Here is a 24,630-nt window from a genome sequence, read left to right on the forward strand (position 1 = left end):
ATTTTAAAGGTATGCTGCAAAAAATTTGGTTGGGAAATTAAACAAAGGAGATTATTCATCAAATACATGTTAATAAACTTTATTGTTTTGCCCAGGTACTTCATGTCTCTGGCTAAGATACACCCTTCTGCAATACCTTTACATGATAAGGAAGTCTCACAGGAAGGGGAGGAGCTGCATATATATATAAGTACCTTGTCATATCAGAATGATAAGACAGCACTTATTATTTTGTTCCTTCATTATTATTATTATTATTATTATTACCCCAAGACCTCATGGAGTCAAAGACTCATCTGGGAGGTCCTTTTATCACACACACACACACCTCATCATACCGTGTCTTAAACACATTCGAACTCCCTGCAGACACCACACCCTCAGGCAGGGCATTTCAATCATGCTTATAATCAATAGAAATATGTTATTTTGAAAGAACATAAGCTTGATGCTAAAGGCTAACATAAATTTCTGCACCTCTTGTTTAGATTGATTTTGGAGCCTTCTCAAGTGAGAGAGGCATGATGGGTGGCATCATTTAGTAAGTTATATCTGGCTTTAATCTTTCATCTTGAGTTGTTTAATACATTTTATGAAGGATTCTACTTGTGTGGTGTGTATGGGGGAAAACAGTGCATTCTACTATTCTGCTCTTGAATCTAATTTAGAGCATAAAATTACCACAAGACTTTGAATTTGAGATTGCTGTTTTTTTTTTATCTTCAAATCTGTGATCTTTTCCTCACTGAGAAATGAGATTTCAAATACATTCTGAGAGAGAGGGGGTTCAAGCTCATAGATTCTTCTAGTTCCAAAGATGAAATTTCCCTCATTGATTCATATTTCTTTGTCCGTCTTGCTTTTATGTTATTTTATTTTTAACAGTATTGATGAGAACACAGACTTATAAGAAAATAATTACTCTTTATTAACTTATTGCTGATATTATATCCAGCATTTTCAGCACTAAAACAGTTTGTCACAACAACAATCTGGATAACAACGGTACTAGTTTAAACAAATGCAACAGGCAACACTAGTGCCTAATAAAGTTCCATCTATGTTGAAAAAAAATGAAAAAAAAAACAGAGAAAGAAAGCAGGTATTAATCAGGTCTTAAGATGACTGTCTCCCAAATTTATCTCAAGACCTAATTAATACCTTCTTTCTCTTCTCCCCCCCCCCTTTCCCCCAACATAGATGGTGCCTAATTAGGACTTTAGTCTTTGTGTTGCCTGTTGCAAATGTTTAAACTAGTCCCACTGTTATCCAGATTGTTGTTATTTTGCATACTGTGAGAAACTGTTTTCATGCTCTGAAGAAGCTGGATATAATACCAGCGAAATATAGCAATAAGTTAATAAAGAGTAATTATTTCTTATAAATCCGTGTTCTCATCAATACCGCTAAAAATAAAGCAACATGTATGATGAACACATAAGCCTTTCCATGCAGTTGTCTTGCTTTTAGTTTTTTCTACCTCCATTTTTCTTAACTAGCCCATCTTTCTTCTTGATAACCCTAGTTTGAGTCTTTCATGTGTGGTTTAGTTACTGGTTTTGCTAATGGTGGATCTTCTCCAGTTTTCCTCCATTCTCCAGTTCTTCTATTTGCAGTTTTCCGCAAAGAGAGAGGTTCACTAGGTAGGTTTAGTCAGGTAGATGACACTGGATATATGGCTCTAATGAAGAAGATTTTGCTGCCTCTTTTCTTTTTTTTTTTTTCTTCCCCAAGACAATATGCACAAAAAGTTTCTCCCCATTGAGTTGTTTGACAATTTCTGGAAATTTTTTTTTGTTAAGAATTGTCTGTTAAAATTACTTCACATTCTGAAAAGTTTACAGGGAACAGATAATTATTCAGTGTTTAGTGTTGCTGCATTTTCTGCAATGTTTCAGACACTGGCAGGAGATGTGTCCGATAATCACAGAGTTGAAGCCTTGACTTGGGAGTAATTGATGCCCAGATGGTCAGTCAAGCCTCAATGAAGATAATTGCTCTGTACTCAGGAATAATTCACTATCACAATCGAAGTCCGAAGTTGACAATGTTGAGTGGCGGTATATTCATATCCATGGTAAATGTTACTTCATCAGAGAACCATTTCAGATCTTTTAAATAGATACTCTTTTTTGATGTTACTCACTTTCCCCCATTTTGCAAAGATCTAAATTAAGATGTCATGATGATGATGATGTCATCATCAGCTTCATGATATCTTTGGGAAATTTCTCAATTCTAACCATTCACAACTGGATTCCAATCATAACCATAATTATGGTTATGGTTGGTAATAGCTATTATAATAGGTATTACTTGGTTCTCCCTGTACAGAAAAACCTTCTAGTAGTTTCTCACACAGCTTGACATATTTTACTACATGATAAGGCACTTCCACTTACAGCATGAAGGGAAAGATCTCTGCTCCCATAGTCTCTTTTAAAACTTTAGTAATTTGCCAGCAAATGTTAGTCGATTAGTAGAGCCTCTGCTACTAATGGCTCATGCAAAAAGTTAAGCAAGTTTGAGCACGGTTAGTAGTTGGAAGGGGATATTTTCCTTGATGAGTCTTTGGACTCTCTGGAAGTGTCACATAATAATAATAATAACCCTAGGTTCTTCATATTCTGGTGTCCCTACTCATAGAGTGTCCATTCTAAGAAGAATTGGAACCATTATTCTGCTTAAAATTTAGACTCTGCATTATTATTATTATTACGGGCTACTCCAGGGAGTCCTTAGACTCATCGAGGGAGGCCCTAAACATCATGTTCACACAACTGTTCAACATTCTCACAGTATCTATCATACCTTGCCTTGAACTCGCTCACTGTCATAGCATCCACAACAGACTCTGGCAGCTTATTCCACTCATTTACCACTCTAAAAGTAAAGAACCCAGCTCTAACATCCCTGCTAACCATGCTCTTGCCCAGCTTCCATGGGTGTCCCCTAGTTCTCCCACCACCAGTCCTGATCTCAAAAATATCCTCTGAATTAATCCTATAGAATCCTTTTAGCAATTTGAATGTCTCAATCATATCTCCCCTTTTCCGCCTATCAACTAGTTTCTGCAACCCACAAATCTTCAACCTGTTCTCATATGGTTCATTCCATAGACCTGCTATCATCTTAGTCACTCGCCTCTGGATCCTCTCCACCTCCTCCCCATCAAGAAGGAACCGAGATGACCAAATCTGGGCACAGTAGTCGAGATGAGGTCTTATCAGGGCTCGGTACAGAGGTACAATAACTTGCTTGTCTCTGCTCGTCAAGGTATTTTTCAACAACCAAATTATAAAGAATGAAAGGAGATGACTTTCAGTCAAATGACTGAAAGTAAGAATATTCCCAAATGATCAAAGTTAGTGTCTTAACGTTCGTAATGCAATCTTCAGAAGTGGTCAAAAAATTAGTTTTTGTTGTTGTTTTGGTCAAAAGATTGACAGTCCCCAAAATTCAGCAAGCTTTTTCTTCCCATTTTTTTTTAGTCAATTTATAACTTAGGAGTGTTTTGTAATGCACATGATTCTGATTCTGAAAGTAAACTCTTATTTCTGAAGTTTGCATATTTTGGTTTTTTGCATCTTGCTATCATGCTGAGCACACATGGCCTGCTAATCCCCTTAAAATATATATATATATATATATATTTTTTTTTAAATAATAAATAAATAAATATATATATATATATTATTATTTTTAAATAATATATATATATATAATATTATACTAATGTTTATATTACATTTTACAACTCACCAGTGCACTTTACTCCACTGGGATCAAGCGTTAACCCAGGTGGACAGTTACAGTGATATGAGCCTTCGGTATTCACACAGAGACCACCTCCCTGACACACATTTATGAAGACTTCACACTCATTCACATCTGTAAGAAACCAGGATTAAACTTAACTTGGGCAAGACAATAAACTTATTTTTTTAACACAATAGTACTTCAAAATGATAAACAGAAAAATATTTCTTGTTCTAAATTCCTAATATTTTGTTAATTTCTATTATTATAATTACATAATGCCTCTATAGAATTCTAGAACCTATTGCAGGAAATTTCTCTATCCTACAATGGTATATTATCCACTATATATCTTTCTTTCTTTGGCAACAACTGTTCTGAAAGAAACTGTTGGGTCAGGCAGATCAAAATTTCTCCATTTCTTTCTATCCTTCTAAATTCTTTCTTAATGAATAGTGTGCCAGTTCAGGTTTCTCTTGTTTTTATCTGGTCTCTCTACCTATTCTATGATCTTGCTCTTGGTATCTTCCCCTCAAATTTTATTTTATACATTGGGGTACAAAAGCAAGAATGAAGAGAGAATTTGTTGTAAATGTTTCATGTGCCAGCAGTTCAGCATATCAATCTGGTAAAACTTCTCACAAAAAAAAATACCTTTATTCCTTATGTTTTCAATCTAACCCTAAACTCCGCAATTTACATTGCCTCCTTTCCTTATAACCAATATTTCAAAGTCCTGATATTGCATTAGTTGGTAATATTGGAACTTCTCCAGAGCACCCTCTTCTCAATGGAAATCAAGTGACCAAATCTGGGTATAGCAGTTCATGTGTAGACTAACCAGTAATGATCTTCTCCAGTTGACTGCAATATTTTGAACTGTTTTAGTGATAAGAACATTATTATTATTATGATTCAGGCCTCCATGTAGTCAAAAGATTCATCATGGGAGACCTATCCTAGAAAACACCAAGTCTATCCTTGAATCTCCAAAGTCTATCACTCCTTGAATGCACACTGTTCATGCTCTCACCACCCTATCAGGCAATACATTCCACAGTTCAACTCCCTTCCATTTAAAGACACCACTCCTCACCCTCTTGCTCACAGCTTCCTTTCATAACTTCCAGGGATGGTCCCTTGTTCTCACTCCTTTCCTCTGTTCCACCAAGCAAAAGAACTCCCCAGTATCAACCCTGTAACCCACCTCTCAACAATTTAAAAGTTCTCAATCATTTCACCTCTCCTTCTTCTATCTACCAAACTATGCAGTCCACATTCCCTCAACCTGTCTTCATAGCTAATACTATACAGTCCTGATACATCTTTGTTATCTGCCTCTGTACCCTTTCTACAGTTAATTTATCCTCCTCAAATCCTGGTGACCAAATTTTAGAACAATAGTCCAAGTGTGGTCTGATCAGGGCTTTATTCAATGGAATGACAACTCTTTATCTCTGCAGGTCAGCATCCTTCTCAGTATTGTAGCAATCTTCTAGGTTACCTTCACCACCTTTGCAATATTTTTCCTGAATTTCAGATTTTATCAATTATCACCCTCAGATCTCTTGTCTCTCCTACTTCCTCCAGTACAGCTCTTCCCACAGAGTATGCTGCCTCCCATCGATGTATCCCAAACTTCAAGACTTTATATTTAATGGCATTAAACTGATACACCCATTAATTTGCCCACCTGTCCAGTTTATTCAAATCCTCTTGCAGGGTTACTACATCTGCACTATTACTAATAATCTTTCCCAGCTTCACATCACCTGCAAACAGCTGAATATCCCCTTGCAATCCACTGACAATGTCATTGATTTAAAGATTAAACAACACAGGTCCCAGTATTGAGCCCTGTGGGGACCCCACTTGTAACCTTCTGCCTCCTTGATATGGCCCTCCTCATACACAATTGTATGATACCTATCAGATAGCCAATCCTGAATCCAGTTCACTAACCTGACATCTAAACCAATTGCTGCAACTTAAATATCAGCTTATCATGTGGTACCCTGTGAAATGCCTTTGTAAAATAAAAATAAAAAAATGGCAGAATATGCCTTGCCTTCAACTTTATATATCTCTTGTCACTTTATTATAAAAGGCAATCATATTACTAAAGAAAGAGTGTCCCTTAACAAATCCATGTTGACTCTCACAGATAACATTACCCTCATCTGCCAAAAAATAATGCATTCCTCTTTCACATTTGACAAAGCTTGACCATCACAAATCACTAAGACCTATACATATTTATTTTCCCAACCATGAACTCTAAACCATACTTCACTAATGTTGTGACAACCTCATTAATTCAATGCCTGTAAATCTCATTCCTGTCTTATTTCTCATCAAAAGGAATCCTTTTGTTTTACTTTGACAATACCTCAATCATCTGAACAAGTAGAAATCTCTTCCTGAGATAACTCTAGCCTCCAATTTTCTTGTGATAAATATATGCCAAGTATTAAAAGAAATGTCTTTCAAGGTGAAAAGCCTTACATTTACGGGCATTAAAACAGGATTCCACTTAACTGTACAAGCTTAGCCTATTTAAATATTCCCAAATGGTCTTTTGACATCGAATGAATATTGCTTTTCACACATATAGTATCATCAACATGTTCAAGAGATTTTTATAACTAAGAAATGTAGGATTAAAAGAGGTTTTTTTTTTTTTTTGAAGGGAGAGAGGAGCTAGCAAGTTAGATGTGGATTCTTGAAATAATATTAGCAATATGATTCCCAGTTCATATCAATGCTATTCTATATGCCATGCTAATAGAATTATGAAGAAATTAAATTTGTTATTCCATTCTCAGTTGAACAGAGAAGTTTCCTTACTACAGACATTTTATATTAGTGACGAGAGTTGGACAAAGGAAAGGGAATTTGCAAAGGCATTTGACAGAAAATCAACATGCTTGAGTTGTTGAACTGTATATAAACTGAAAGGGATGGATGTGCAAAATAAACTTTCATCATGGATAGGACAGTAGCTGGCTAGTTGGCAGGTATTGGAGGGTAGTATATGGAGGTGCTGAGCTCAGGATAATGTAGATGACAAATATGGTAGTACCACATAATATCAGATTACTGATAGTAAGGAAACATCTCTGTTCAACTGAGAATGGAATAATAAATTTAATTTCTTCTTCATGCTATTAGCATAGCATATAGAATCTGATAGTAAGGAACCTTTTCTGGTTTCCTTACTATCAGATCACAGAGGTCTGTTTTAGGACTAATACTGTTGAATTTGTATGTTAATGCTATTGGGACTGGCTTAACTGGAGATATGCACTGCCTGCCAATAATGTAAAGTTGGGAAGAATTATGATGAGCAGAGGAGATGTTTTGGCTTTGCAGGAGGATTTCAGTAGGCTATGAGAGTAGGTAAATGAGTGGAGCTATCAGTTTAATGTTGCAAAATGCAAGGTATTGAAATTTGGTAGGCAGGTCTGGATGCACAGTATACAATTAATACAGCAATTCTGAAAGAAGTGGAAGAAATGAGAGATTGCTTAGTGATGGTGGACAGGGATTTGAAGTTTATGGCTATGTTGCTAAACTGTAAGAACACCACACTAGATAATGGCAATGATGAAGAGGACTATGATATGTAGAAGCAAAGAGGTTATGGTTCCTTTGTATATGGCCTTTATCAGGCTGCTTATGGACTACTATGTGCAGATTTCAATGATTGTTTTTTCAAGGGGATGGGAATATATTAGAAATGATCCAGAGAAGGTTCACTAAGTTGGTAATCAGTCTATAAAATGTGGGATATGAGAAGGGAAGGGATATGATTAAGACATATAAGTTGGTGAGAGGGTGTTACCAGATTAATATGGGGGTGATATTTCATAGAGTAGACGAAACATGCATACAATGAGAGGACATCACTGGAAGCTACATAAGGAGGGTGTGAACAAGGAATGAGTATCATTCTTTGTATGGAGCATAGTTGGTGAGTGGAATGAGTTGCCTGAAAGTGTGATGAGTACAGAAACTGTAAATGGGTTTCAGGATGGCTCAATGATCTTTTTGCATCAGAGTGACCTCCTGCAATATGTCCTTTGACTTGATAAGAATAATAATAACATATCATTGGACTCAACAGTGCCTCCCACATACCTAGATGCTCCCTCCTCCAGCATGATTTTGCAAAGTATATGTGGCAGAAGGATTATATGCCATTTGACCAGAAAACCTCCTGACTTGTTACTGACAAGTTTACAACAATGTAGTATCTGAAGGCTGGCCTGCAGTTACTCCATTTTTACTGCTATACCCTTGCAATCAAAGAGGTTATGAATCTCTAAGTGTGCTCTTTAAGGTTATCACTGCTGGTGCATGGGGGGGGGGGCAGGTCTAGAAACTATCATCCCTGCTCTGAAGACCAAATACCACTGCCAGTGCATTCTCCATTCACTAGCACTGGTTGGGGGGGGGGGGATGCTTCATAGCAGATGTTGCTTCTAAAAATAGTCTTTCAGACCTATAGTGATGTCTGTGTAAAACCAATGCCTTCTTCCATTTAATTCTATGTGAAGGAGTATCCAAAGGAGAAGAAAAATGAATCATCTCCTTAAGGACTCCTCTATTTATCAGATTACAGATTGGGATCCTACCAAAAGTCAAAAGAAAAATTTATATAAACTATTAAAATAGTTACAACTTGGTCCAAAGAAATTACCAAAAAAAAACTTCAACCTATTCATGTCAAACTACCCAGGATATATGGATCCCTAAAATTCATAAATCTAATAACCCCCACTTTATCCAACAGCATAGACAGCCCTATCTTCAAACTGGCCAAACATTTATCCAAATCACTTTTCTCTCTCACAAGCAGCTCTCTTTCTTTTATTAAAAAAAAATCATTGCACTTTAAAAACTTGAACAAAAAATGTAATCTTGACAAATTCAGACATAATGGTGAACCTTGACATCTCGTCATTGTTCACCAACGTACCTTTGGCAGAAATCCTTGACCTTATTAAGCCACATTTCCCCTCAGATATAACAATTATTTTAAATTCACCATTCATTCCTATTATTTCTTATGAAAAGGGAAAATATATAAACAGTTGGAGAGGACTGCTATAGGTTCACTCCCTTCCCTTCCCCCCCACTAGCTAACTTCTACATGGAACATTTTGAAAATAAAGCATGCAATACAGTTACACTCAAACCGATCTGGCTGCACTATGTGGATAATGTGTTTGCTGTAGAGTCTTTAATGTAGGGCCCTCTCAGCACTCAACCAGTAAAATCCCTGAAAAATGGGTATTTGGAACGTGAGATTTATGAAGCAATGTGGAAAAATATGAAACTTAAAGATGGACACGAGATGATTGAACATTAACATTCATGGATTTAGTGAGGTAAGATGGATGGACAGTGGAGATTTCTGCAGTTGGGATGACAGAATGATCTACTCAGGTTTTAACCAAATGACATAGCAGGTTCAGATTCCATGTAAATAAGAAATCAGAACATAAGATTAATCCCATTTGGGGGATATCATCACCTGTGAACATTAACATTCATGGATTTAGTGAGGTAAGATGGACGGACAGTGGAGATTTCTGCAGTTGGGATGACAGAATGATCTACTCAGGTTTTCACCAAATGACATAGCAGGTTCAGCTTCCATGTAAATAAGAAATCAGAACATAAGATTAATCCCATTTGGGGGATATCATCACCATTATCTTGTGTCATCTCTGTCAAGGAAGTGGACAGCTATGATGTGACTCATGGTTGACTACAGGAGTAAGGATAATGTGGTGAGATCCCTCTCTCTTCCACATTGTTGTAAGTCTTCATGCTGTAGATCTGTGCATGTGTTCACAGGGCCAGTTTGCCTGTTCTGAAGGAAGAAAAACCCAAGATCCTCGGTGGAAAAACCCTCGACCTCTGTATGAGATCAGTTAACTCGCCTTTAGTCAAAAGAGATCAGATAAAGGTTCCTCACATCATGGACAGGAATCAAAGCTAGGTCTTTCCAACCAAAGGGCTTTGTCTATACTGACTGAGATACAGAGACTATCCTTGGAGATATAATGAAAGAATAATCCCTATTAAGATTCAAGCAGAACCAAGAGACCTAGTCCTAATACAGATATACATTCCAACAACAAGACACTGTGACGAGGAAACAGAAGTATATGAACAGATGGAAGAAATATTGATGAGAGTAAATGATCAAGAAAGCTTGATCTTGATGGGAATGCAGTTATTGGAGAGCGAGAAGAGGAGAGGAGAAGATTATCGGTAAATTTGGACTATGCAAACAGAATGGCAGAGAAAAAAGACTCATCGAATTCTGCAAAATCCATAGCCTAACCATAGCAAATACACTTTTGAACAACCAAAAAGAAGAAGATATACATGGATCCCACCAGGCAAGATAAAATAGTATCAATTAGACTATGTAATCATCAAAAAAAAAATTATACCAAGTGAAAATATGTAAAAGTTATCGTGTAGCAGATGTGAATACTGACCATATCCCAGTCATCATGGCAAGTTATTTACAATTGAGAAATTCATGCATAAATAAACCATACAAAAAAAAAGGCATAAGTTATCTAAATGCCTGCAAAGACTTTAGAGAAGAAACAAAAAAGTAATAAATTCCCAGAAGCCGCAGGGAAAAGAAATTAAGGAAAAGTGAGAATCGCTAAAGAGAGAAATAAATAAAGCTGCAGAAAAACATTTTGGAAATGAAGAAAAATACAATACATGCCATGGATCACTGTCGAAATATTATAACTAATAACATGAAGAAAGCACAAAAATGCAAAAAAACAAGAGAACTATAGAAACATGGTGAACAGAGAAGCCAAGAAAACAACAGAAAAATAGATTGAACAAACATGCAAGGCAATTGATATAAACATGAGTAAAGGTAACACCGAAAGGGCATACAATGATATTATTATTATTTGGTAACCTCCAAAGCAGCGAAAAGAATCATTGTGGGAGACCCACTCAACCAGCAACATGTCTATCATATAGAGCATTGAAGTTATTTGGGCCATTCTTGTTTAATTTGTACATAAATGATATAGGAAATGGCTTAAAGGGAGATATTCAGTTGTTTGCTGATGATGCAAAGTTGGGTAGTGAAGTCAACCCAACTCGACATCAACTTGAAAAAATCAAGTTGATGTCGAGAGTTTGCAGGATGATTTAAATAAGCTGACAAAATGGGCAAAAGGTAATGGATGTCAGTTCAATGTGGAAAAGTGTAAAGTTATGCATTTTGGGATTAAAAGATTACCAGCTGTGTACTACATTGATGGAACAGTACTCCAAGAGATTGATGAGGCTAAGAACTTAGGGATGTTGGTGGATAGGGAGATGAAGTTCAGGGGACACATTGCTAAGGTGTCCAAGATTGCACATAGGATTACTTGGTTATTGAGGAACACACTAACATCCAGAGATAAAGAGGTTATTATTCCCCTTTATAAAGCACTGATACTTCCACATTTGGATTACTGTGCTCAGGTCTGGTCACCTGGATTCCTTGGAGATGAGGAAGTTGTGGAGAGTGTTCAGAGGAGAGTGACTAAGTTGGTGAGTGATGTAAAAAATGCTCCCTCCATTGATAGATTGAGACTTGTGGATTGCAGAGGTTGGTAGGCAGAGAAGAGGGGAATATGATAGAAACATTTAAATTACTAAAAGATTTTTATAGGATTGATGCAGGGGAAATGTTTCAGCTGTGTGGTAGTGATGGAAAAACTAGAGGTCATCCCTGGAAATTAAGGAAAAGTGTGGTTAACAAGGGTGTGAGAACGAGGTTTTTCACATGGAGGATGGTGAATGAGTGGAATGCATAGCCTGACTCAGTTGTGAGTTCTTCATCTGTAAATGAATTCAAGAAGAGATATGACAGATATTGTTTTGATAGTTTGGGTCTCCCATGATGAGTCTACTGATCCCATGGAGATACCCATAATAATAATAATATTTACACTCCGTGTGAAGAGGCTTAAGTGCTGTGAGGACATTATGTTGGAGGCTTAATGGATTTTTTACAACACTCAGAAAGGATTAAAACAGAATTTAATACTTCCTATATTTTGTCTCCGTCACTGAGATATCTTCAGGGATTACAAAAAAACTAATGTAACATAAACACAAATAACAAACAATACTAAGCCCAACCACGTGGCTGAAAGTCCTAACTAGGTGGAGCACCCTCTAAGGGCAGTTGTAGGTGGCCTGGAATGTAGTATGGGACCTCTGGTGATAAGTGTTTCCCAAATCTTAGGAAGCTTAATGCAACTGTATTTATTAAAATTTGGTTGATTTCTGAAAGTTGCTGCTGATTCTAAGAATAGTCTCTCTTTTTTGAACTTGCTGTGGTGGAGCATGGTGGGTTTTTTCCATGAGATCCTATGGGTTGTATCCAAGACATGGTCAGCAAGGCCTGATTGACCATAGTCGTGGTTGCAGATGTATGACTTGTGTTTCTCCAAGCAGATGGTTGTGCTGATCTGCCTGTCTGTCCAAAGTACACAGCTTACAGGAACAGGGTACTTTATAAACTCCAGGCACTGAGAGAGGAGGGAGCTGATCTTTTGTAGAACGGATAACGGTAGCAAGTTTGTGGTGGGGCTTAAATGCTGTGTGTAGGTTGCACTTGTTTAAAATCTTGGCTATTTTTTCGGATGTGCCACGGATGTAGGGTATGGTGATGGCACTTCTAAACTCTTTCTGACAAGAAGCCTGGGGAATGGGGAAGGAACTGATTCTTTTTTTGATACTGTGATCGCTGCTGTGATCAAACCTTCTATCTGGCTAAGATATGTTGATGATGTGTTCTCTATTTGGCCTCATGACCCGGACACATTAGACTCCTTCCTCAGTCACCTCAACAGCCTACATCCAAGAATCCAGTTTACAATGGAAAGGGAAAAGAACAACTGTTTACCCTTCCTAGACACCTTAGTTACACGCCTTCCTAACAGTACACTTTCCTTCACTGTATATAGAAAACCCACGCACACAGGCAGATACATTCACAAACTCTCTCCCACCACCACTCTGCTCAACAATATGGCATTATTAAAACTCTTGCCAAGAGAGCTCATAATCCTTGTTCCAGTGGAACCGCTCTTATTACTGAACTTGACCACATACACAACACTTTCCTCTCCAATGGCTACAGCGATCACAGTATCAAAAAAAATAATCAGTTCCTCCCCCATTCCCCGGTCTTCTTGTCAGAAAGAGTTTAGAAATGCCATCACCATATCCTACATCCGTGGCACATCCGAAAAAATAGCCAAGATTTTAAACAAGTACAACCTACACACAGCATTTAAGCCCCATCACAAACTTGCTGCCCTTATCCGTTCTACAAAAGATCAGCTCCCTCTCTCTCGGAGTCTGGAGTTTATAAAGTACCCTGTTCCTGTAAGCTGGTGTACTTTGGACAGACAGGCAGATCAGCAACCATCTGCATGGAGGAACATGTTATACATCTGCAACCACGACTATGGCCAGTCAGGCCTTGCTGACCATGTCTTGGATACAACCAGTGGTGAGCTGTGGAAATTTTAACAAAGGGCTCGCATTGTCGAGCAAAAAAAAAAAAAAAAAAAAAAAAAGCCATATTTCACACAATATTAATACAGCTTGTGTACAAATGCCAATCAAAAAGTATGAGGGGGACAATCATCCTGTAAAGGCTATCATTTTTAAACAAATATTTCATGATCGAAACATGAAATATTTGCACACAATCATCTGTGTTAATTTATCTTACATAAGAAAAACATTATTTAACTATCAAAATATAATAAGAATAAAATCTTTTATAGTCCGCATTTTTTTATAAACAAAATAGATTTCTTTTGTTTGCGATAGAAGTTTTCATGACAAACAATCTATAAAGAATAAATAAATATCATGTATTAAAGTACGTTATATTTCTCTTTTGTTTTTATACTTCAAGTGATAATCAACAATATCAATCAAGGAGCATTATTTTATAGTCCTATTTATTTATATGTGATTACCAAAAATGAATTCTTATTTGTAAAATGGTGGTAACAGTAACGATAATATTTTATTTAATAAAATCACTTTGTTAGGTTACCGTATGAGTTTGTCACTTAATATATTTCAAAATATTATGTTTGTTTGTTTTTTTGAAAACATAAAAAAGTAAACAAGAAGAACAAGGGGCTCGCAAATTTCAGAAAAATTTAACAAAGGGCTCGGGCGAGCCCCTTATAGCTCCACTGGATGCAACCCATAGGATCTCATGGAAAAAAACCACTGTGCTCCACCACAGCAAATTCAAAAAGAGAGACTATTCTTAGAATCAGCAGCAGCTCTCAGAAATCAACCAAATCTTAATAAATACGGCTGCATTAAGCTTCCTAAGATTTGGGAAACACTTATCACCAGAGGTCCCACCCTACATTTCAGGCCACCTATAACCGCCCTTAGAGGGCGCTCCACCTAGTTAGGACTTTAGTGTCATCCATGTAGTTGGGCTTAGTATTGTTTGTTATTTGTGTTTATGTTACATTAGTTTTTTTGTAATCCCTGAAGATGTCTCAGTGACTGAGACGAAATATAGGAAGTATTAAATTCTGTTTTATTCTTTTCTGAGTGTTGTAAAAAATCCATTAAGCCTCCAAAATAATTATTTACACTACCTGCACTCACAACACATTCAGTTTAAATCAAACAATGCATTTCACTCACTAACAACTCTCCACATAAAAAAGTTATTCATCACTCTTTTCTTCTCCACACTCCTATACAAATTCCAGGGACGGCCTCTTCATTCTTCCCATCTTAACATCTACTCTTTTTTATAATGCCTTATATAGATCCATCACCACTTCCTTATTCCTACATGTCAATGTATTTTTAATAATAGCAGCAATATGATGTGCAGTTTTGGAACACGTGCAATATGTCCTCGGAAATTCAGTCCACCGTCACTCCAAGATTCCGAATCTCATCCACTTCCTGAAGTACAGCTCCATGAATACAGTATGTAGCCTTATATTTCTGTATCCCAAAAGTGTAACACCTTGAATTTATTAACATTAAAACTGCAACCCCACTCATTTGTCCAAGCTAAAAGCCAATTCAAATTTTCCTGTAGAGAATTAACATCAGCACTACTCCTAATAATTCTACCTAACTTTGCATCATCGGCAAACATTTGAATATCCCCAGTCAATCCACAAGAAATATCATTAACAAACAATTTAAACAGTAGGATCCCAAAAACAGAGGCATATCAGTAATCCCTTTAACCTTTCTTTTCTAAGACATCTAACCTTTCTTTTCTAAGACACAACATACACAACTTGCTGGTATCGTTCAGAGAGCCAATCTCTGATCTATCTAACCGATATATACTATACTATCTTCCTATCCTCTGCAGCTTGTACACCAACTTATCATGTGGTAATCTATCGAATGCTTTTGCAAAGTCCAAGAATATCACTGTATATTATTCTCCCTTATCCAACACATTCATCACCTTATCATAAAACAAAAGCAGATTGCTAAAACAAGACCTGCCCTTCACAAACCCATGCTGATCATCATAGAGAATCTTATTTTCATTAATCCAATCCTGTATTCTATTTTTAACCAATTTTTCCAACACTTTGATCACAACTGCAGACACAGAGTCCAGTCTATAGTTGGAAAATTTCTGTTCTCGAACCATTCTTGTGGGGTATTATTTTGCCTTCTTTCTACACCTTAGGAACTTTACCCACCACAAGACTCTCATTAAATAACCAGGACAAGGACATGGTTAACTCTTTCACACTTTCTTTAAAAATACATGGTGATATGTCATTTATTCTCACAGCCTTATTAACATCTAACCTGAGCAACACTTAATACACCTCGATTTTTTCACCTTTAATTCTAATTCTTGCCTCCCTTCTACATGTTGCACAGCATCATTCACACCACTATGATATATGCTGATGAAGTGTTCATTAAATAATTCCACTATATCATTTGCTATAATTACTCTGCTACCATAATTATTCACCAGTATCAACCTGCCATAATTATTTTTCTTCCTGCTTGAGCAGAAAAAATCCCTCAGATTAGCTTTGACCTGATTGGCCATGTTCCTCTTATATTCTACTTTTTCTTTTCTAACCATGCTTGTCATTTTTCTGGCCTGTTCTTTATATTTTTAGTGCATCTGTTCACTGAAAACTGACTTGTACTTCCTCCATTACAACTTCTTTGCAACACTCCAAGCTTGATTTCTCTGTTCATCCATCTCACTCCTACTCTATTATTCGCTTAACTGTTGGTATACAGTTATGCATTGCTTGTGTGAAATTGTTCATGAAAATCATTTCCCATGCACTGTCAACACTTTTTCTACACAATTAATCAAGCCAATGTATTGATGCTGGTTGAATACAGAGCTTCTGATAATCACTCACCTTATAGTTCCACATATAGACCTTCTTACAAAACTACATCCTGTGAAGATCTAACACCAATAAACCTAGTGTTGCTTCCATGACATACAAAAAAAAAATTCAGAGAAAAGATAAAGACAATGAGCATGATCAAGAGTAAGGACAGAAAAGTACTAATTGAAGATGATGAAATAATGCAAAGATGTGTGCAAAACACTAAAGAACTTGATAGAGGAAAATCACTCTGACAGGAAGAAAAGCAGATAGAAGAAAATGAGAAAGGAACACTTCTCTTAAAGTCAGAATTCAATAAGGCTCTTAAAGAACTGAAACTGTCTAAAGCACCAAGAATAGACCAAATCCAAGGAGAAATTTTACAAGAGATTAAAATTAGCAATTATATTAGCAATGGACATACACTAATATAATGTAATATATTGCATTATATTGTATTATAATGCAATATAATATAATGCACTAATATAATGACATACACTAATATAATGCTAATATAATGCAATATTATATTAGCAATTCCATTGCTAATATAATATTGCATTATATTAGCAATTCCAAAAAAAAGTCTGAAACACAAGCATGCAAAGATAACCGAATGTTAAGCCTATTATCCCACAGTCTTAAAATCTTAACTGGAATTATCTATTACAATGCTACCTAATGACCAATTTGGCTTCAGAAAAAATAGACATTCTCTCCAAATGATCGCAGTAAAAGCACTTAGAATAAACACATCCATATTCACAACATTTATTGATACAGAAAAGATTTTGTAACATTGATTGGAATATAATATTCAAAGTCCTTAAAAATCTGAAGATAGATTACAATATCAAAAGACTAATTTATCAACTACATAAAAATTAAACTGCAGTCATAGGAAAACAAGGGAAATAAAAAAAAATCTCAACATTACTTTTTAATAATTTCTTTTTTTTTTTTTTAAATGCATACTTCTGCAAATGGAGATTATGCCCAAACCCTAGCAAAACAGAAGTTTCGTGCTTCCACTTGAACCATAACCAGGCTAACAAAGAACTGATGGTCTACTTCGACCACAAACTACTATACTACAACAGATTCCAAAAATATCTGGGCATCACTTTCAATAGAACTCTATCTTTTAAACCACATCTCATTAACACAGCATCCAAGTTAAAAAATACGAAGCAATATACCGCAAAAACTCTGTGCTACAACTCGGGGAGCCTGCTGAGGTTCCCCCCGAGTTGTAGCACTTGCTGCACTGCTCTTGATCTCGTTTACTCTATAGTTGAATACTACTAATCCATATGGCTGAACAGAGCCCATGTGCACTTGGGTGATGCTCGGCTTAACACCACTATGTGCCTTATTTCTGGAACTGTGAAATCAATCCCATCCTACTGGCTCCCAGTGCTAAGCAATATCCCACCTCCATAGATCCATCTTTCTTCTACTTTCTTAATCCTCCTCTTCTACCTTTTATGTTGTCAAGGCTTCTTATTCTTGCAATCATAATCATCTCGAGGATAAGGTGGTTGGCTCTATGCCTCCAGGTGTGTCCTATGTCCATAGATGCGTGTGTTCATGGGGCCGGTTTGCCTGTTTTGGGGGACAAAAAACCCGAGTTTCCGAGTTCTTCACATCACTGACAGCAATCGAACCCAGGTATTTCCGACCAAAGGGCTATGTCTATAATGATTGCACTATGGAGGCTCTTTCTTCTACTTGAATACAACAAAATCAAAGAAATATCTGTACAAAATATCTGTACTTTTATTTCATTAAAATTAATTACTGGGGTTATCATCTAATTTATTGCTTTTAGTGAATGTACTGCATCTTTTTAAAATTTTTAGTAATGACTCCAGGATCAAAATCTTATCATTTCATTTTCTTGATATTTGGTGTTCAGCCCCCACACAGTGATCTTTTATTTACCTGTTTCTGTGAAAGAGATAAACTATTGTGATGAAGTATAAAAAGCGATGTTTAGTTTCAAAATCTTCACTGCTAAGTAATCAATCCATTAAATCACAAAGTGAGTTCAGACTAGAAAATAATTAAACCTCTCTACATGCATAAAACAAAAATAAATATATAATATAATAAATATTATGATATTATATTATATGTTTCCTTATGTAATAAATATACAAGGCAATGTGTATGTACTTCTAAGTTCCACTGTATTCATAATCTTATAGACCATAATAAAGGTCTTGACCTGTAAAGATTATAGGTGTGCACAGTAAACACTCACCTGTACATGTAGCTCCATCTAACATGATATGCCCTTTAGGACAGCGAAGTTCTGAAAATAATAAAGAAAATTAAAGGTATACTTCTTCAATAATAAATATGCATAATTTACTATCAAAACATGTTTAAGTAGAGACAAGGAGGATATTGTGATGCTGTACAACAATGTTTATAAACCAATAGGATTTATTAACATAACAATGGCATGTTTAAATTAATATTCAAAGGAGTAATGGTACCCTTAACATGCTTGTTTAACAAGAACTTTGCAAAAAGAAAATCCCAGAGCACTAGAAAGAGAGTAAAAGTGTTCCACTGCCTAAAAAGGTAACAAGATAGTGTCATCGATTTACATTCTAGTCTGTGTATCTGGAACAGGACCAATTCTTCTTCTTATTGTTATTACTATTATTATTATTTTGGACAATGAATTCTAATTGCCTTTCTCTCACCTTGAAAAAATCTACTCCTCAACCCCTTTGATGTGCATACTAGTCCTGGAGTAGATTGCGGTACAGCTAATAAGAGCATCAACTAATAAGAGCCAAAGTAAGACTAAGATTCCAAAAACTTCCAAGTCAGGCACATCCCATCAGATTGGATGTCAGAAAAATTCCTAGCAGATTCACAAAAGAAACATCAACTCGGTTGGATGATTTTTTGGAGACCAATGAGGAGAACCCACCAGAAATGCTTTGGAAAGGAGGCAAGGTGATAATACAGGATATAGCCAAAAAGTATCTCAGCCCCCAATAAGAAGACCAACAGACCCATGGATATCAGATTCAACATGGGAATCTGATATCCTTCTTAAACAAAAGAAGGCAATTGGAAAAACAAAGAGATGCATGGACTGAAGAATATAAGAGTGTAGATAGAGAAGTCAGAAGAGCCGTCAAGTAGAACAAGGAAAAGTTCTATATTAATAAATGTGAAGGGATAGAGTTCCAGATGAGGAGACACAATTGTAAAAGGATGTTTTATTTAGTTTGTGACCTAAAGCACAAGTTTAAGTCTAAATTTAACATCATCAAAGACAGAAATAGAGCATTACTAACAGAAGAACTGGAAATAAAAAAGCAGATGGAAAGAATACTGTGAGGAACTGTACAATACAATGGATAAAGAAAATGTGGAGGAGCCCTCTCACCAGGAAAATTCCAATTTGGAACTTCCTCCACTTAGGCATGAAGTTGAAAGCGCAGTTAAGCAGCTTAACATCAATAAGGAACAAGGTGCAGATGGAATCCCAGCAAAGTTAATTAAGGTCACAGGGGATGGAGGTATAAGAGTGTTTCATAGGTTGATTACAAGGATATAGGAGACAGGATCGTGACCTCCAGATTGGAAGAAGTCAGTTTTCATACCACTACATAAGAAGGGAGATATGAAGGCTTGCAAGAACTATAGAACTATTAGTTTAATATCTCATGCAAACAAAATTTTATTGAAGATCATGCTAAATAGAACTGAGGCCAAAGTTGAGGTAGAGATGCCCGAGAAACAAGCAGGTTTTAGGAAAGGTAAGGGCAACAGAGATTAGATCCTTTGCCTTATATAGATCATAGAAATATATAAAGAATTTAGACTCCTCTGGTAATGCATTTCTTAGACTACACTAAAGCTTGTGACTGTGTTCAGCATGTGAAAGTGTTGCAAGTAATGAAAATAATGGGTTTTCCTACACACACTATCAGGTTGATAGCCAACTTGTACAAGGAGCAAGAAGCCACAGTAAGAACAGGTTTTGGATTAACTGATTGGCTTCAGGTTGGAAAAGGAGTTAGACAAGGATGTTTACTTTCTCCTCACTTGTTTAATATATAAGCGGAGGACATCATATGTGAAGCACTGGATAAGCTCAAGACAGGAATTAGGATAGGTGGTAGATTGATCAGTAATCTGAGGTATGCTGATGATACCATACTCCTCTGTAATGACAAGGAAGAACTAGGAGAAATTCTTGATAAAGTTAACAAGATGAGTAATAACAGAGGACTGCAACTGAATCCTAGCAAGACAAAGATTATGGTTCTCAAAGGAAATACAAAAAGGGAAGCTCTCGAGAAACAAGTGTACCTTAATGGAGAAAGAACTGAGGAAGTCAGCAAGTTTGAGTACCTGGGATCCATTATTAATGTGAAGAATTGCTGTTCGGAAGACATCAGAAAAAGATTAGGAATGGCTAAAACGACAGTCAGAGACTTGTATAAAATCTGGAAGGATGAATCTATTTCCATCCTTCCAGATTTCCAAAGTTGAGGATTGTGGATAGTTGTTTTTCCAACAATGACTTATGAATGCGAGACTTGGAACCTAAATAAGTCAGATGAGAAAAGGATAGCTGCTTTTGAGATGTGGTGTTACCGAAGGCTGTTGAGGATATCATATACTGAAAAGTGTACAAATGAATGGGTGTTAGAAAAGATCAATAGAACTTTAAGGCTCTGTAAGGATATTGATAGAAGAAAGTTAAAATACTTTGGATACATTCAAAGGATAGAAGGAGGACTTCTCAGAACAGTAATAGAAGGTAAAGTTGGGAAAAAGAGGGAGTAGACTGTCAATGAGATGAATGGATGCTGTGTGGAGTGACTGATCTTCAGAGTTGAAGCTTCCAGAAAAGCATACAACAGGACTACATGGTGAGGTCTGGTGTGGCACATCACCAAGCATTAGAGTGACCATACAGCATCTGTGGATGCCCAGTGAACATATGGATATGGACAACCCCTTGCTCAGACCCTTCTTATACAGATTACAGGAATGGCTTCTTCTTCTGTCTCTGCCTGTCTCCACCCATTCTATGAAAAATCTCACCACATTATTATGGTAATAATCCATTACCAACATACATGTCTTGATGGCTCAGTACTAGGACCTATATTGTTTAACCTTTATATCAATGACATAGCCAGTGGATTGCAGGGGGATATTCAGTTGTTTGCGGATGATGCGAAGCTTGGAAGGATTATTAGTAATAGTGCAGATGTGGTAGCCCTGCAAGAGGATTTAAATAAGCTAGATAGATGGGCAAATGAATGGGGGAGTTGTCAGTTTAATACAGCAAAATGTAAGGTCTTGAGGTTTGGGAAACATCGATGGGATGCTGCATACTCTATGGGAGGAGTTATACTGGAGGAAGTAGGGGAGACAAGAGATCTGGGGTTGATGATTGATAGAAACCTGAAGTTTAGGGGACATATTGCAAAGGTGGTGAAGGTAACACAGAGGATTGCTGCTATTATGAGAAGGACACTGACCTGCAGAGATAAGAGGGTTATCATTCCGTTGTATAAGTCTCTGATCAGACCACACTTGGACTATTGTTCTCAGATTTGGTCCCCAGGATTTGAAGGGGATAAATTAACCGTGGAAAGGATACAAAGACGGATGACAAAGATGGTTTCAGGACTGTACAAGGATAGTTATGAGGATCGGCTGAGAGAATGTGGACTGCAGAGTTTGGTGGATAGAAGAAGGAGAGGTGATATGATTGAGACTTTTAAACTGTTGAGAGGTGGTTACAGGGTTGACACTGGGGAGTTCTTTCGCTTGGTTGATCAGCGGGAAGGAGTGATGACAAGAGGCCATCCCTGGAAGTTACGAAAGGAAACTGTGAGCAAGAGGGTAAGGAGTGGTTTCTTTGTGTGGAGGGTGGTTGAGCCGTGGAATGCATTGCCTGATGGAGTGGTGGGAGCGAGAACGGTCAGTGGGTTTAAGGAGTGGTATGATAAACTTTGTGTTTCTCAGGGGGGGGACTTCCCCTCGATGAGTCTTGACAGACTTTATGTCTTAGAAAGGACCTCCCTCGATGAGTCTTTTGACTCCTTGGAGGCCTGAATAATAATAATAATAATAATAATAATAATAATAATAATAATAATAATAATAATAATATATATTGATTAAGGGATAACTGCACATTATTCATTATTCAATATCAATAACCTGAATCATGGAATCAATTTCACTACCAAACCTGAATCAAATGGACTATATCATTCCTTGATGACCTTAAAAGAGAACTAGGGGGTTCCTTATCAACATCTGTTTTTCACCAACCTCACTTCTTGGTTCAGTATATCTATCACACTTCAATTCGCCATTCCTCGGAGAAATATGGCTTTATTAAATGCCTTCTTTCAAGAGCTCATATTATTGTTCTTCACCTGGTCTACTTCAAAAAGAAATTTGTACAATCAAATAAACAGCCATTCTCAATGGTAATAACTCCAAAACAAAAGAAAAAATTATCAACTGTTTTTGTCCACCCTTTACTAGAAGGGAAGACTTGCACTGAATTGCTATCCTGTAAAGGCATTTCAGAGGGCAGTGCAGTGTATTTCTCATATCTTAAAGAAGTTTAATATTTCCACAACTTTCAATTCTACTATATAAGAGTTGTAAATAAATTATAATTTCTTTTACACATGTTAAACTGTTCTTTAAAAGCATCATTCTCCACTTTCTATTAGAAGAGAAGACACAAAGAATCACCATCTGCATTAAAGGAATTTCAAAATACATTTCTCATACTTTAAAGAAGTTTAATATTTCCACAATTTTCAAGCCTAGAAATTCAATTAGTTCTATGATACCATCTTGAAGAGATAAACTTCCACCTCTACTACTATTTGGAGTCTATTCAGTCCCATGCAAGTGCAAATTATTCTAGTTTGAGCAAACAGTCCAATGAGTTTCTATACAACTTTCTGGAATCAGTCTTACACCTCCAAGGAAAGCAACAAACTGGATATAGCAGAACATCCATTACTAATACAACAGGATCCACTGGAACGAAGCCAAATTACTACACAGATGTGCAGTAATTTGGCTACACAAATAAAACATAACAATGTGATAGGAAGGGCAGTCAGTACGTTGCCCAGGTATGAGAGTGATGAGATGAGGCAGAAAGCAAGGATTATGAATGATATGTTAGCAGAAATATGTGAAGTGATAGGAGTACAGTTTGTTACTGTGTGGAATGAGTTTTAAGGAAGAACTGAACTGTACAAGAGTGATGGACTGCATTTGAATGGTTTCAGTGTGAATCATATGGAGAGAGAGAGAGTGGTGCTGGAAGAAGGAGTAATGAGTGCAGAGAATGAATTCACAAGTAAGAAGTGATGTGAATGAGTGGGAAAGTAAAGAGAAGGAGAGATTGAAGTGGTGTTTATGAATGAAGAAGTGGATAGCATGAGTGTAGAGAATGAGAGAACAATTGTGCAAGACAAGGGTGGGTGGGCAGGGAGATTCAGGATGGACAGGGGAACACTGTGTGAGAAAGGTTGATGCTTCCAGACAATGTGAATGCATGTGTAGACAAAAATGGAAGGAGATGACATGAGATGTATTCAAAACAGTTGGATTTGAAGAGGATTCTGGGATGAGTAAAGAGAAAAAGAAATGGCTCAGGGAAAGGGTGGAGAAGCCATATCTAATAAGTAGTATCAGTGAAACTTGTTATAGATCCAGAAATGAGCCGTTATGTTTGTATTTGAATGCTAGAAGTATCAGAAACAGGGGAAATGAAATGATTGCATTGATTGAATTAGCTCACCCAAAAAACTGTTGGAATAAGTGAGACATGGTTGGATGAGGATGCCATCCTGACAGGAAGAGAGATGGAAGGGTATGATGTATTTCGTGAAGATAGAAATGGTAAAAAGGGAAGTGAAGTGCTACTGATGATAGAAAAAAAAAATTTCATACAAGGTGGAGAGGCAAGAGAGTGATGAGAAGGGAGTGCAGCTTGTTAATGCACAAAATGAGTTTAAAGGAAGAAATGAACTGTATGAAACTGTTGGACTGCATTTGAATGGTTTTGGTGTGTGTCATTTGGAGAGACTACTGCTGCTGGAAGAGAGTAACAAGTGCAGAGAATGAATCTGAGCAAATAAGAAGTGATATGAAAGAGCAAGAGAGTAAGGAAGGAGAGACTGAAGTGATGCTTATGAATGAAGAAGAGGGTAGCATGAGTGTAGAGAATGACAGAATAAATGTGCCAGACAAACAGGGAAATGGGGAGACTCTTGGTGGACAGGGTAACACAGAGTGAGAAATGTTGATGCTCCAAGAGGATGTGAATGTGTGTGTGTGTGTGTGTGTGTGTGTGTGTGTGTGTGTGTGTGTGTGTGTGTAGACAAAA

At 36.8% G+C, this 24,630-nt stretch overlaps 1 protein-coding gene across 1 annotated transcript in view; it reads right to left on the reverse strand.

The window, feature by feature from the left end:
• The window catches only part of LOC150100631 (fibrillin-1-like), a 1,594,375-nt gene that overhangs the window by 1,055,500 nt on the left and 514,245 nt on the right, over window positions 1-24,630 (reverse strand). Inside the window, exons 20-21 of the mRNA XM_090401848.1 lie at window positions 18,478-18,528; window positions 3,763-3,891 (exon numbers count right to left, since the gene is read on the reverse strand). Of these exons, the coding sequence (XP_090257974.1) occupies window positions 3,763-3,891; window positions 18,478-18,528 (180 nt within the window). The remainder of the gene's footprint in view (window positions 1-3,762; window positions 3,892-18,477; window positions 18,529-24,630) is intronic.

Source organism: Typopeltis vanoorti, chromosome 12, assembly GCF_054136105.1.
Source record: "Typopeltis vanoorti isolate ZY-2024b chromosome 12, IOZ_Tvanoo_1.0, whole genome shotgun sequence".
Classification (NCBI taxonomy): Eukaryota; Metazoa; Arthropoda; class Arachnida; order Uropygi; family Thelyphonidae; genus Typopeltis; species Typopeltis vanoorti.